The following is a 12,285-nucleotide window of genomic DNA, read 5'->3' on the forward strand; positions in this document are numbered from 1 at the left end:
ATAGGGATCCATACGAAAGTCCAATTCTTCTAATATACATGCAATGCATTTACGACTGTTATGAAAAGGCAGCTAATTCAATTGAAAATGTTTTGTTCCTATAATTATTTTATTGGACATCCTTGTGTTATTATCGTTGGATTGTATCGAGATAATTTTAACACTAATTTTTACTAGGCAACACCTATTTACAATTCGTCATCGGTAAAGATCCTCGGCAAAAAAATTACAACGGGAGCATCCATTTCGTTTTCTAAAATTTACGACACACAAACGTATGATCCGTTCGAAATAATACTATCCAACCCCCATAACCGAGAGTGATTTAGCGGATAATAAATCTACACTACTGAGACGCGAGTTTGGAGCGGCAATCTCAGCTCAAACATAGAGAAAAAAATGCTCGGTTTGTCCTAAATAGTTGGGTGACAGGTCTCTGGTATGTCGGAACACGAATCAGTAAAGGGAATTTGTTTTTAACTGGATTCCTAGCTACCTTCATTAAGGCAGCCATTTTGGCAGAGCATATCGAGCAAATAACACCTTTTCCACTATTTTCTTTGACCTTTTCAACATAACGATCGTCGTTTACCTTCTACTATCATTCCATCTATAGCGTCCATTGTCGGACTTCTTCTCGTTGTCATAAGACAATGACAAAGTCAAACTGGTATATGTGCTCAGACCTTGTGAAACATAGAACTCACACAGTGTAAAGGGGGGCATCAAGCATTAGACATCGATTTGTAAAGGTCGTATATAACTAGAACAGTGCAAATAATATGTGTACGATTTAGCAATCCGTCCGAATGCTGGATTGGAAATCTCCCATTTGACAAAAAAAAAATACAGCCAACGATTCGCAATAGTCTTCATTATATCTATGTGTATATTATCAGAAGACCATTTCGCTTTTTCTATATATATTTTTTTGAAGAGATTATATTGATTATGCTTCCTAATAGGCAACATACCTACCTATGTACTCGGCACGCACACTTTCTAGAAAATAAAGAGTCAAAACAAAGTTGCTCATTTTTTATTGTATTTGTATATTAAAAAAAATCGCAAGAGACTTGCTTAACCGGAAAAAAAATTACATAGACACTTTTGATACTCTTCTGATATGTTAATCGCAGAGATTCGTTAGGCAATGTATGCGTGGATATTTTCAACTAACGACCTTTTGCTAATTTTAATCGTTAAATAGTTTAAAACATTTTAACAAGATTGTATTGTTCGATTTTACAGCCGTCTTGAATCAACCGTTTTTTAAGGCTTGTTTTTTTGGTAAGCAAACATTTTTCTACTTTATGACGTAATACTCTTATTACGGGTACCTGCCTCAAACTGTCTCACAGCAAAGGAACTTTGCCGCTTGCCAGCAACGTTTACTGCGATCACCCTCCTTTTATGAACTCTAGGATATAGGATTCTTTTAAAATTGGAATCGTTCTTCCTTTAGGTGGAAATTGGTTAAAAATGCACGGCCCCACACCTGTATCATTGTCTGCCCAAATAATAATCATTATCGTGGGGCTGCAAAGCTTATCAGAATCCATATAATACCTTTTTCAAGCTGGCGAAAAATTTGTTTCAATTTAGTCGATAACAACTGTCGATAGAAGGATCACCACATCGAACATTGTCTGTATCCCTTTTCGACACAGGGGTGACTGATCCACTCGGAAAGGTTAGTACTTCCACGACGATGTGAGTCACTAAAGCGTAAGTATTACAGTTATACAATATGCGTGAGTGCTCAATAGCGACACGGTCTGTTGAGGTCGACCGCGTTCCGTCCGACTCACTTCTACCTGCTCCAAACGCGACAGCGATGAGCGGCAGGCATTTTGCCTATAGCCACACCCAGAATAATGAAGTCCGGTGGAGATAAGCAAGGGCGGGAATCAATCAATCGAGATAGCTAGTAGCCTAGAAAAGCCTCGAACCAAGTCCCACTGCATGAAAGAAAGATGCTGCAGCAGAACCATTAATTCACTTTACCCTCGATACTAATTCTTCTAGCTGCTACAGTTAATCGAGTAAGTCGCATGGGAAAATGCGGAAGACAGAAGATTACAAAGCACCCTTTGCTCTTTCTCCTTGTCGAGAGTTCCGATTGTCGCAAGCGGCAACAAAACTACGCAAAAGATCAATGCTTTTTTAGCCCTTCATCCTGCAACCTCAGGACCTGTTTTTGCCTCTTTTTCTCATTGTAGTGTTAATGGTATCGTCGCTGTCTTTAATGCCGAAGTCGTTGATACACTCGTCTGCTTTTTTCCTTGAATTTGAGCGCGGAAAGAAAATTAGGAAAGTCATGACATCGCTTCCAATTGCAACGTATCGTAAGCAATTTCTATTCTTTATTCAGATTCGTTTCACAACAAACAGCCGTCCCGCATCGACGTCGATAGGGTGTTTTCCTTGACGCTTACCCTTTTCTGCTTACCTGCCCTTTTTTCTTGTCCGTTTCTTCTAATAGCTGCTGTTGGCTTAATGGGATTTGACTACATGTCTGTGTAATTGTAGAGAGAGGGGGGCATTGAACGGATAGGATAGAACGCTTCGGGTGGTAAGAAGAGGGAAGGCTGGACCTTCTACTTATACCGAGTGAAAAACAGAGTAAACCATTTCAGGAGGTATCTCCCACTATTCACCAATTGCCTTTTTTTTTTTTATTGCATCTGCTTTTATTGTGTCCCTCTGCGCAATCTTGTGCCCGTTTTGCTTCGACTGTATCCGGCGTCCTATGCTACTATTTTCAATATTTGTCATCTACCGTTCGCTGGAGCTGTTCTTGTTCTAAAATGCTCATCTTGTACTTTTTCTTCCTCGTGTCCAGAACTTCAGTGAGCGGCCAGAAAGGGGAGGATGGAAAAAATGGCAAAGTCAAGCGGAATGAGCAGACTTACGATATATGAGTGCACTTGCAAAACCTCCCCCTTTAGTCTGTCAGTAGTGACGGCAGAAGCCGCAAAAGCTACAAATAGAAGGACGATTACGTGGCTCAATTGCTCGGCTCCTAATGCAACCGGCGTAGTTGTTACTTCCCTTTAGATGGTGAAACCACCGGCGTCATGATTTGTGCTACCGGAATCCAAAGACAGCTCCACAAAATTCAATCTCAGCTTGAAGCTTACGCCCGCTACACTGCCTTCTTCTAGCCCCATCCTACCCCCGCTACAGTTTACGCTTATCAGCCCTTTTACTTTACAGGCTATAGCTGCTTTATGATACCCTTTTACTCCTGAACCCGTTTAGGAGGACAGATGCCTTCCTATCTGTAAATGGGTAATTATCGCCGTTTCGCTGGCCGTTCTCTTCCGCTTCTGCTAACTTCTATTCCTTCTAAAATGCAACGTGCCAGTGTTTGGCGGTCCAGCCATCACTCTCTCTTTTTTAAGAAAAAATGTACCTAGTTCAATAGAAAACAGAGAAGTCGTAGTCGAGAACGGGGTCTCTTGGTAGCAGGTACAATCGGCAGCCGACGAATACTCTCAGGAGTGTTCATGCCGTTATCGGCGACAGGTAAGCGAGATGTACCACCAGCTGCATCTCTCTTTTTTATTCTATCCTTTCGTGGATCGCGTTGCTATCGCCATCGTCCCCGTTCTCGCTGCTACTAAATCTATAAAAGTTGCCACCGTCCGAGCTGGGGGCCAACAGACGTAAACGGAAGGCTGGCCAGCTGGTGAGATCACGGCGGCATCAACATCCTACGGCCAAAGGATAAAGTCGATGTGGTGCGTTAGCAGCGCAATCCATCGGAACTGCGAACTATCATGTAAAGTCGAGCGAACATGAGGAAAAATACCTCGAGTCGATAGAACGTCTCCGGAGATTTGTTGTCCACTCGTCGCTTTCGATTACACGATGGTGCCGGCAGTTTAAATCCAAGTTGGAGATAGTGTTATTCCATAATACGAAGGCACAAAGACTGTGATAAGAATAGAATCTTTCTATCAAACTTAGGGCAATTTAACTGGGCCGCATACAGGTCGCAGGCAGGAGGGCAGGCAGGCAATTTAATATAAATTATTCGAAACAATTTTGAATAAAGTACTAATACGGCTGGAAGCCTTTTTTATTCCTTCTAAAGAATTGTTGTTGAAAAATTTACTCTGAAGTTCGAACTCCAAAGGGTGGTACGTCGAATGTAAATGGTATTCGTAGCATACATAGTGCTAACGTGTGATTTCACGCTCAAATTGAGTATCTTTTTGTTTTAATTGGAGTAAATACCTGGATGATGTCTTGACTGAAGAATAAAAAGGAGTTTCGAGAAACACCCTTCGCTAGGGTTGTGAGTGTCGATTTTATATATATGTATATTTTTATATGTATATCGTTGACGACCCTCACCTGTAACATTGGCTTTAGGCATTTTTACCTGTCGGATGATGTCAACAAACATAGCTACTGGAACTAGTTTACGGAATGACCTTATATTATTACTAATCGACTTTAATTGTATAACTTTGTCTGTTTTAGTTCAATACGCGACGTACTTACTATAGAACTCAACTCTGTGCTACAAGTAACTAAAACTACCATTAATTATGATATCTTTTCCTGTTTCTGAGCGCTTCACAACGTTTCGCCGCTCGTTGTTGTAAGTCAGCCATCTAACGCAGCACTATTATGCTAAACTTTTTCGTTCTCTCATCAAAGCCGAAGCTGAAGGCGCCAGCGTCAAGAGCTGTTCCTAGCAGCCCGACGCTTTTTCGGTCAGTAAGATAGAACGTCCGTGTGTTCAAGCGACGTTTGGGTAGCTGGGCGATGATGTCCGCTGTCTTTGTCGCCCTCGCCGATCTGGTCGCCCCTAGCAACGCTGAGTGTCACAAGCCAGTAGTGCGTCTCTGGGAACAACATCACAGCGATAGTGTATAATCACAGAACAGAACAAGTGAGAGCGCCTCAGATAAATCGGCCCCGATGCAGCCGCACTGAAACAGCGAGTATTAGGAACGTTCTATAAGAAATTCTCCTATTCCAGACAGCGAGTGACTGACAGACGTCCAACAGACGATGACGTAGTCGGACTGATCTTCATTGACTTTCAGTGTATCGAGAAGATTTACATCGGTGATACCCTGTGTTCTGCAAACGCATAAAACAAAAATAACATCGTGGAATAATGCAGTATTATGCTCCAACCGCCCCCCTGTTAGTCGTATCGTTGCTACCAATTGGTAAGTTGGATCATACGAACGTATCCCCCTTTCTGTTTGAACGCATTCGCAGCTTCTCAACAGGATTTCGAACCCCACCGAAAATAATTGAGCCACTGTTGCTTAATGTAGGATCGAATGGCTCAGTTCATAAAATTCACGTGGATAAAACTCATCTGACAGCGGCGCAATGAAATTGACGGCGCTTGTTTTGTTGCGAGCACGTGCGATCGATGATGAAATTCGGATGCAAAAGAAAACATTTGCATCCGATCAGAGATATTTCATATAGGGCTATCCTGCTGGTATTATTAACCCTGATATAATCATTAATAAGAGCTATCTCTTATTAGTTTATGGTTCGAATTCATCTGTAGAGTTATAAATTGTTGAAATACGTTGCCAGTATGAGCCTGTTGAAACGTTCGAAAAAAGTAATGGCTGTAAAATGTTTCGTTCCATGCACAAGATACCTTTCATAGAGACAACGAGACTGTAGTTCGGCAAGTGTTTGCGCTATTTAATGGTTTGGGGGGAATGTCACCTGCTAGGTAGTACAACATGCAGAACGAGCTCTTCTGTCTTCTGATTCTTGAAACATCAAGTTGAAAATACGGCGCCTAGCGGAGACTTGTGCATAACTCAATGCACGTATTGGCAATTCTCGTCAGCTAAATTTATTTGCTTAATGTACAGTTATCAAAGTTCAAGGGCTATAAATAGCTGGGCAGTTGCACGACTGAGGTTAGAAACGAATCTTAGTATTCGCTTAAAAATGTGTACTTTATGGACTCCCAATAACCAGGAAGCTATTTCATTTCTTTTTGCAAGTACTCGTAACTCAACGCACCAGTACTATATAAACATATATAACAAGTGGTGAATGGGTAGCGAAAGAGGTCACAGACGTAGAACGCTGCATGTAGATATACCAATACAGTGCTGAGGCCGAAGGTTTCTCGATCCATATAGAATACTTCGATTATTCGAAATATGTCGCTTTTCTTTGTAGGCATACCCGATGGGCTGCTAGAATTCCTTCACCTAAAGTCACGGCACGCATTTCTAACCCGATGACACAAAAGCGACAATTTACTTCGGTCTCAACAGATCGTATCCCCTTCCCCCTACCATATAGGGTGATCAGATGTTATAGAAAAATGGTTAGCATTTTTTCATAGATCTGTTTCTTCTCTCGTAGCAAGTTATCTGTCAAATTATGGCTCCCGTAGCGTTTTTATCATGTGTACATTATATACTTCATGATATCACCCTACTGACCTGATATACCTAGTCGAACTTGGACATCTCACGAGCACGCACAACTCGGCCAGTCATTTATCTTCTTCCACACAAATGTGCTTTATCTTCGTTTTCACCATATGTGCATATTCTTTACATCATGCGGCAGGTCCGCCCGTGTCCTGCCTGAGCTGAGACGTCATCTTTAGCGCGTGTAGGTTCTATCCTAACGGGATTAATTCCTGTGTAGTTATAAGGCTATATGGGTGTAGGGTGGGACAAAGCGATTGGGACAGTACACATCAGTGCCTGTTTCTCTAACACTCAGCTGTATCTTTCTGACAAATAAAGCAGACCACCGGAAGGTAATCGAACAGTGATGAGCAGACCCGAAGAGTGATCAAGTACGTTGGTTTATGGCCGGCAATCGTTGTCATGGCTATGATCAGCAGATAGCCTGCTAAAATTCACGAGAGTCAGAGGGGCCCAGGAGACCGGGCAAAATACCAGAGGACCAAACCACTTTTTTGGTACCGGCACTACTTATATTGGCTAACGACTAACTACTAGTCGGGCTTAATTAATGGTAATAGCGCAACAGGTGCCCTGACGACCGCTACTAATTAAATTGGCTATGCGGGCGGTATGTGTATTAGCATTATTGTCTAAACTCAGCAAGATTTGCCCCGCGAATCGCCAGAATTGCCATAGGCATCAAAAGGACTACGCGCCAAAAAAAATTATAGGACGGTCATGGGAGAGATGTCATCAGGCTTTTAGAAAATAACCTCTAATAACGATGCAAGTGCCGTCCACGAATGGCCTGGGTAATAAGCTAGCGGATCAGACTAGGGTATCAGGAAGCCAGCAGCTGGTCAGCGGGTGAATCTCAAGCGAGTTCGGAAAAAGATGACGGAACTGATTTGGATCTTGCATTTGTAAGTAAACCACCTTTTCCTACCTAATAGGCAGACAATCAGCCGCGGATGTGATCAATGTTCCACGCCCTCACCATTCTCCCCCTAACCTTCCCCGACTTGCACTGCGCGATATATTTTAGTAGCTGCTCCAAAAATGTTCGATGGGTGTGGGCTCTGTTCCGCTGGGATCTTCTGCTAATGATGGCGGGGATCAGAGAGTGGTAAAAAAAAGTCTCATATAGTGCATGGGCTGGGTCAGTAAGCACGTCAGAAACGTCGTGGCATATATCTACGTGTGTATAAGCAAAATGAGAAAGAACCTGATTACATTCCGGAAAATCTTTGCGCTGAACGTCATTGTTCTAAATATTTAAAAAAAAAAAAAAAAAATTTCCCGTTGACTAGGTCTAGTTGGCCATATGAAAGAGTCATCTCCCATTGCCAGACATGAGACACTGAAGCCAATCAAATTAACTAATTTGGTTCTCAAACATTTTAGGGGTTTTAATTCGTTCAGCGTTTTACCGGCTTATAAGGTAGCAAAAAGTGTTTGTTGACTAGGTGTTATGGCTTGTTTTCTATGGAAAACGTTCAATGCAATATACAATCAGCAAGCAGATTTGTGAAAAAAATTAATGCTATATAATTTGAATCACGCTTTTCGCTGCTATGCAAACAGAAAAAAAAACATATAGGCCTTCACGACTCTATTTTGCTTTGTCCTTAAACTAAGTCCAGTACTAATATATGATTAATCAGCGCGTCTAAGTCCATGATATCGTTCTTGTCGTATGTTTTAGCTTCGGCGATCAAATGCTACCAGTGTTCAACAAGCGAGGATCCCAAGGGTAAAGATCTTTGCGGAGCTTACCGGTATTTCGATACGTCAAAGAACACACCTGTTGACTGTCTTGGAGAGCAAGCCGTTGCACTTGGCACGTTCTGTTATAAACGACTACAGCAAAGTCCTCGTGGATTTATTTGTAAGTTATTGCTCATATTCTGAACACTGTCTCTATATTGTACTATTTATGCACCAAAACTGCTATAGAGTCACTTTTTTCGAACAAGTTTTGCCGCAAAATGGCCAAACGCCTCTTTTTTTTTTTGATGATAATTTACACACTCGCCTATAACACCATTTTATTTTTGTTCTACTTTCTTTACGGGTGTCTCCTTCAGAGGCCCATTCAAGTCAGGGACCGCTCTAACTCCTTACCGAAGATGAGATTTAAGGCGTCTTTCTTTGCTGGCAGACTTTGATACGTTGCCCTTGCCCTTTTCATTTGCGGACCGATTGAGTAAGCGATTTAAGTAAGCCAGCGATTCTCCATTGCGATTGGGGCTCAAACGGATATACGCATTTACACCTTTTCAATGCCACGCCTTTCGAGACCGTTTTTCAACGTCAAGGTAGTTCGTATCCGTTGGTCGCGGGCACCTGATAGGGCCACAAGACATGGTTGGAAGAACAAGACACCCTGAGAGGCGGCAGAAGCGAAGAAAGGCCAGTAACCCACCCTGGTCTTTTTCACTGCCCGATAATCAAATTTCTCTTCTTCTTGCGCCTCATATCACGGTTGGGAAAGAGCTACGAAACTAATAGCCTTTCTTTTCATCGTTGTTTTTATTCAGTATGCTTTCTAAGTTCGCGTTCATTTAACGAGATAGGTACGTTTCCTTGATTTGTAACCGGGAAGCAGTTGCAGTATTGTCCCTTTGAGTTTCCTCTTTTGCACCAATTATACCTTATTTAAATAGTGCTCCGAGGGGTACCTTCAGATGCAGCTGAAGCCTCTGTATGTTACTAAGTTTTAAAAAAGCAATTTATCCATTAATTAACCGAAGAGCGTTTGTCGTGAAAAGTTCACGCCAATAAAAAACGCATTTATTGGTCGCACGGAAGAAGTCTGGAAATCACTAACGAAGGAGACGGACGCAGATAGGAAAATACATACTACTCTTAAAATAAAGCGGAGTAGCAGTTGCATTTATTCGATATAAAGTTCTTCATTTACAGCCGAAGTTATATGGTCGTTAGCGTATTTGTTTTAGTATAGAATACGATAAACAACCTTTAATCGGTTAAATATTTCAGGGGACGGTCGATGGAGAAGCGTAGAACGACGCTGCGCACAAGTTTCTGAGCGCGGCATCAACTGGGGCTGCGATTGGGGTTACGATCTCCAAGGAGTTTATTGGGAGGAGTGTTACTGTGCTGAAGATGGATGCAATGGATCTCCTACACTCATGAGCACCGCTCGAATACTATTTTCCTTATGTCTACTACCGCTGCTGTGGTTGGCGATTCAGCCGATGTAGATAGCATGTTAGCTCCCATAGATAGCTAGCTATAATACTGTGCATGGAGCATATGTATAACCAATACTTAGGATTGTGTAATACTGTGCTATATATATACATACATATGCGTAGGCCGCTATTGTGGTGAAGATCTTTAAGTGATTTGACAATGCAGCTCCACGAACCAAGAGTTGCCGTTAGAAAGGTTTGAGGTTGTCAGTAAACTAAACATTAACCAACAAATAAGAATATTTAGGATGCCAATATTATGCATTCTGCTATGCAATTCAGACTGTCAAAATTTCGGAAATCAAACCCAACTTTCGTGAGCACATGAACAGGGAACGTCTTATTTCATGAATATCTGTGTTTTTATTTGAGAAAGTTTATTTATTTATTTATTTATTTATTGTACATATAGAAAATTAAATTGATTCAATTTGATGTGAGTTGTAACGCATACTAACCGCTAGTCGTATATCTGGGATGCTAATGATGGGATTCTCTCAACATACGATGAAATGGCACCTTTCGAAGGTTTGCTTCGCGGCTGGACTAACGGGACAACGTGTTCGCGGGACATGGCCTAAGATTAAGCATGAGTGCCAGTACAACGTGGTCATACTTCTCCTGAGATCAGAATGCTATTGAAATTCTGTCTGTCATCCGTATCTGTGAAAAGATCAGCCTGAGATAGTGGATTCTTAGGGTCCGTCTGACAAGCGCATTGCCACACCACTGATACAAGCTGACCGAATTTGATCGAGCCCTATTCTGAGCAACTTAAGCAGATAAGCACTCGGTCGGATCGGAACTATGGCTTGCATACGCCAGCTTGTCGTAAGCCAACACGCTAAATTGGAACGAACAGCTCTTTCAGTATCGCTTTTTAGTCGCAAAAAGTTGTTCGGATGACCTTTAATAACTTATTCGTAAAGTTTGCACACTTTTTTGAGGGAAAGAACTTGACTCCAACCTAGTGAGATCTGGAACTCGCCGTGAGCGTACGTTTACTTGAGGATATAATCATCATCTAGATTGCTATAACAATTTTGTTGTTACATTACATAACGTTACATCATGCATAACAGTACATACTTTTCAAGTCGTATCGACATATAATAAGTTATTTTTATATGTATTTTTTATTGTTTGAAAAGTAAAGTTTCATGATCCACACTTCTACTCAAACTAAAGTGTTATATGTGCTGCACGTATATGTCAGTGCTAAGCTTTCCTTATTTCCACCTAATGAATCTTTTTAGTTAAACAAAGTTACGAAATTTGTTTAATCTGAGAAATCGATTATTTGAAGAAGAACGCGACCATTTGCGTTCGTTACCATAACTTCAGTTGAATTACACCTATCGAAAAATCATTAACACGATAGGAAACTATGATTCTAAAATCAACGATTTTTTTTTATAGAATGCTCCGGAAGTGTGCCGATGACATGGCCTCTGTAACAACCGTGTCCGAACGTATAGATGTCCATACACATCCAATCCCCGCATGTCTACCCAACCAGCAGATATAAATTTCAGCATCAGGATTAAGCGAGTTTTTCGATCTATTTCTTACGTCCGGCCGAACAGTTTAAGTATACGTGAAATTCTCGTTGCAAAATATGCTTTAAATCGGTAGTTTTCACATTGCCCAAGTCATGAGCGACCGTGAGCGCCGCATCAGTATTTGTCCCAGACTTTTCACGCTACTCTGCTGCAACAATCGGTTCAACAAAATCCTAGTGATATGTCTTCAGAATCAGAATTCAAGCACACTGATGTCCTGAGATTTCGTTGAAAATCCTCGGTGTGACCACTATCACAGTTAGTCTTCCCAACTGAGCCACAGAGTTCCTATCTATCATAGTTTTTATGAAAAGACACTTATACGGTCCTTGCTACGATTACGTCATACGTTGCTGGCATAATGTAGTTGGAGGTATAGAGATCAATTCGTTATACAGCATAGAAGAGCTAGAAAAAGTACCGATTAAACTGATTTTGCTCGTTTGAGGTGCTTGATAGCGTTGCGATCATATCGAATGTTTCCGTTTAGTTCCTAAACGGAAAACGCCTATTATTAAAATATTAGCACTGTTAGTTTCTTGACAATGATAATAACAATAACTGAGCAGATCGATCAGAGCGACCTAGACCCAGACAGAGTGACCCATAGAACTGCTGGGACAGATTATTGTTGTACAATTACAAAACATACATATAGACAAGTTAAGCGACCCTGATTTTATATATATATATATATACATCGAGTTTATAAAATCTCAAAAGAGGACCAAGTTAAGGCAATGTTTTTTAAATGGCGTAATACATTTTTATAAGTATAGTATAGAGTACATCATAAATAAGATGAGTAACGTGTGGTAACAAGGAGAAATATTCGCTCTCGTAGTACAGGCTCTTATGTCGAGGTATCGTTATCTCATACGTGGCTCACGTATTTCACACTGTAAAAATTTGTAATTTTAAATGTCCGTTGTCCAAAATTTTCCAAAAATGTTCGACAAAAGAATAAATTTTGTTGTTTATAAAAGTTCTCGCTTTTCCGCAGCCGAAGAATGTGGCTATACTAGTAATGTAAATAAACCCTCTTTTTCATAGGCGTTCAGAAGCACGAGTTAT

At 41.1% G+C, this 12,285-nt stretch overlaps 1 protein-coding gene across 1 annotated transcript; it reads left to right on the plus strand.

Moving 5' to 3' along the window:
• The first annotated feature begins 4,770 nt into the window (after positions 1 to 4,770).
• LOC111243325 (UPAR/Ly6 domain-containing protein crok) lies at positions 4,771 to 10,001 on the plus strand. The gene is made up of 3 exons (XM_022788689.2): positions 4,771 to 5,195; positions 8,137 to 8,319; positions 9,435 to 10,001. The coding sequence occupies exons 1-3, from the start codon at positions 5,141 to 5,143 to the stop codon at positions 9,656 to 9,658; spliced, it is 462 nt and encodes a 153-aa protein (XP_022644424.1). The 5' UTR covers positions 4,771 to 5,140; the 3' UTR covers positions 9,659 to 10,001.
• Positions 10,002 to 12,285: the final 2,284 nt, after the last annotated feature.

The sequence above is a fragment of the Varroa destructor genome, unplaced genomic scaffold (genome assembly GCF_002443255.2).
Source record: "Varroa destructor unplaced genomic scaffold, Vdes_3.0 BEIS01000001.1, whole genome shotgun sequence".
NCBI classification, from domain to species: domain Eukaryota; kingdom Metazoa; phylum Arthropoda; class Arachnida; order Mesostigmata; family Varroidae; genus Varroa; species Varroa destructor.

Bases quoted from the DNA above. Each gene is read 5' to 3' on its own strand.
- LOC111243325 (XM_022788689.2), top strand. From the start codon at position 5,141: ATGCAGTATTATGCTCCAACCGCCCCCCTGTTAGTCGTATCGTTGCTA. The intron at 5,196-8,136 runs GTAAGTTGGATC...CGTATGTTTTAG, and splicing joins CGTATCGTTGCTACCAATTG to CTTCGGCGATCAAATGCTAC. The intron at 8,320-9,434 runs GTAAGTTATTGC...TAAATATTTCAG, and splicing joins AAGTCCTCGTGGATTTATTT to GGGACGGTCGATGGAGAAGC.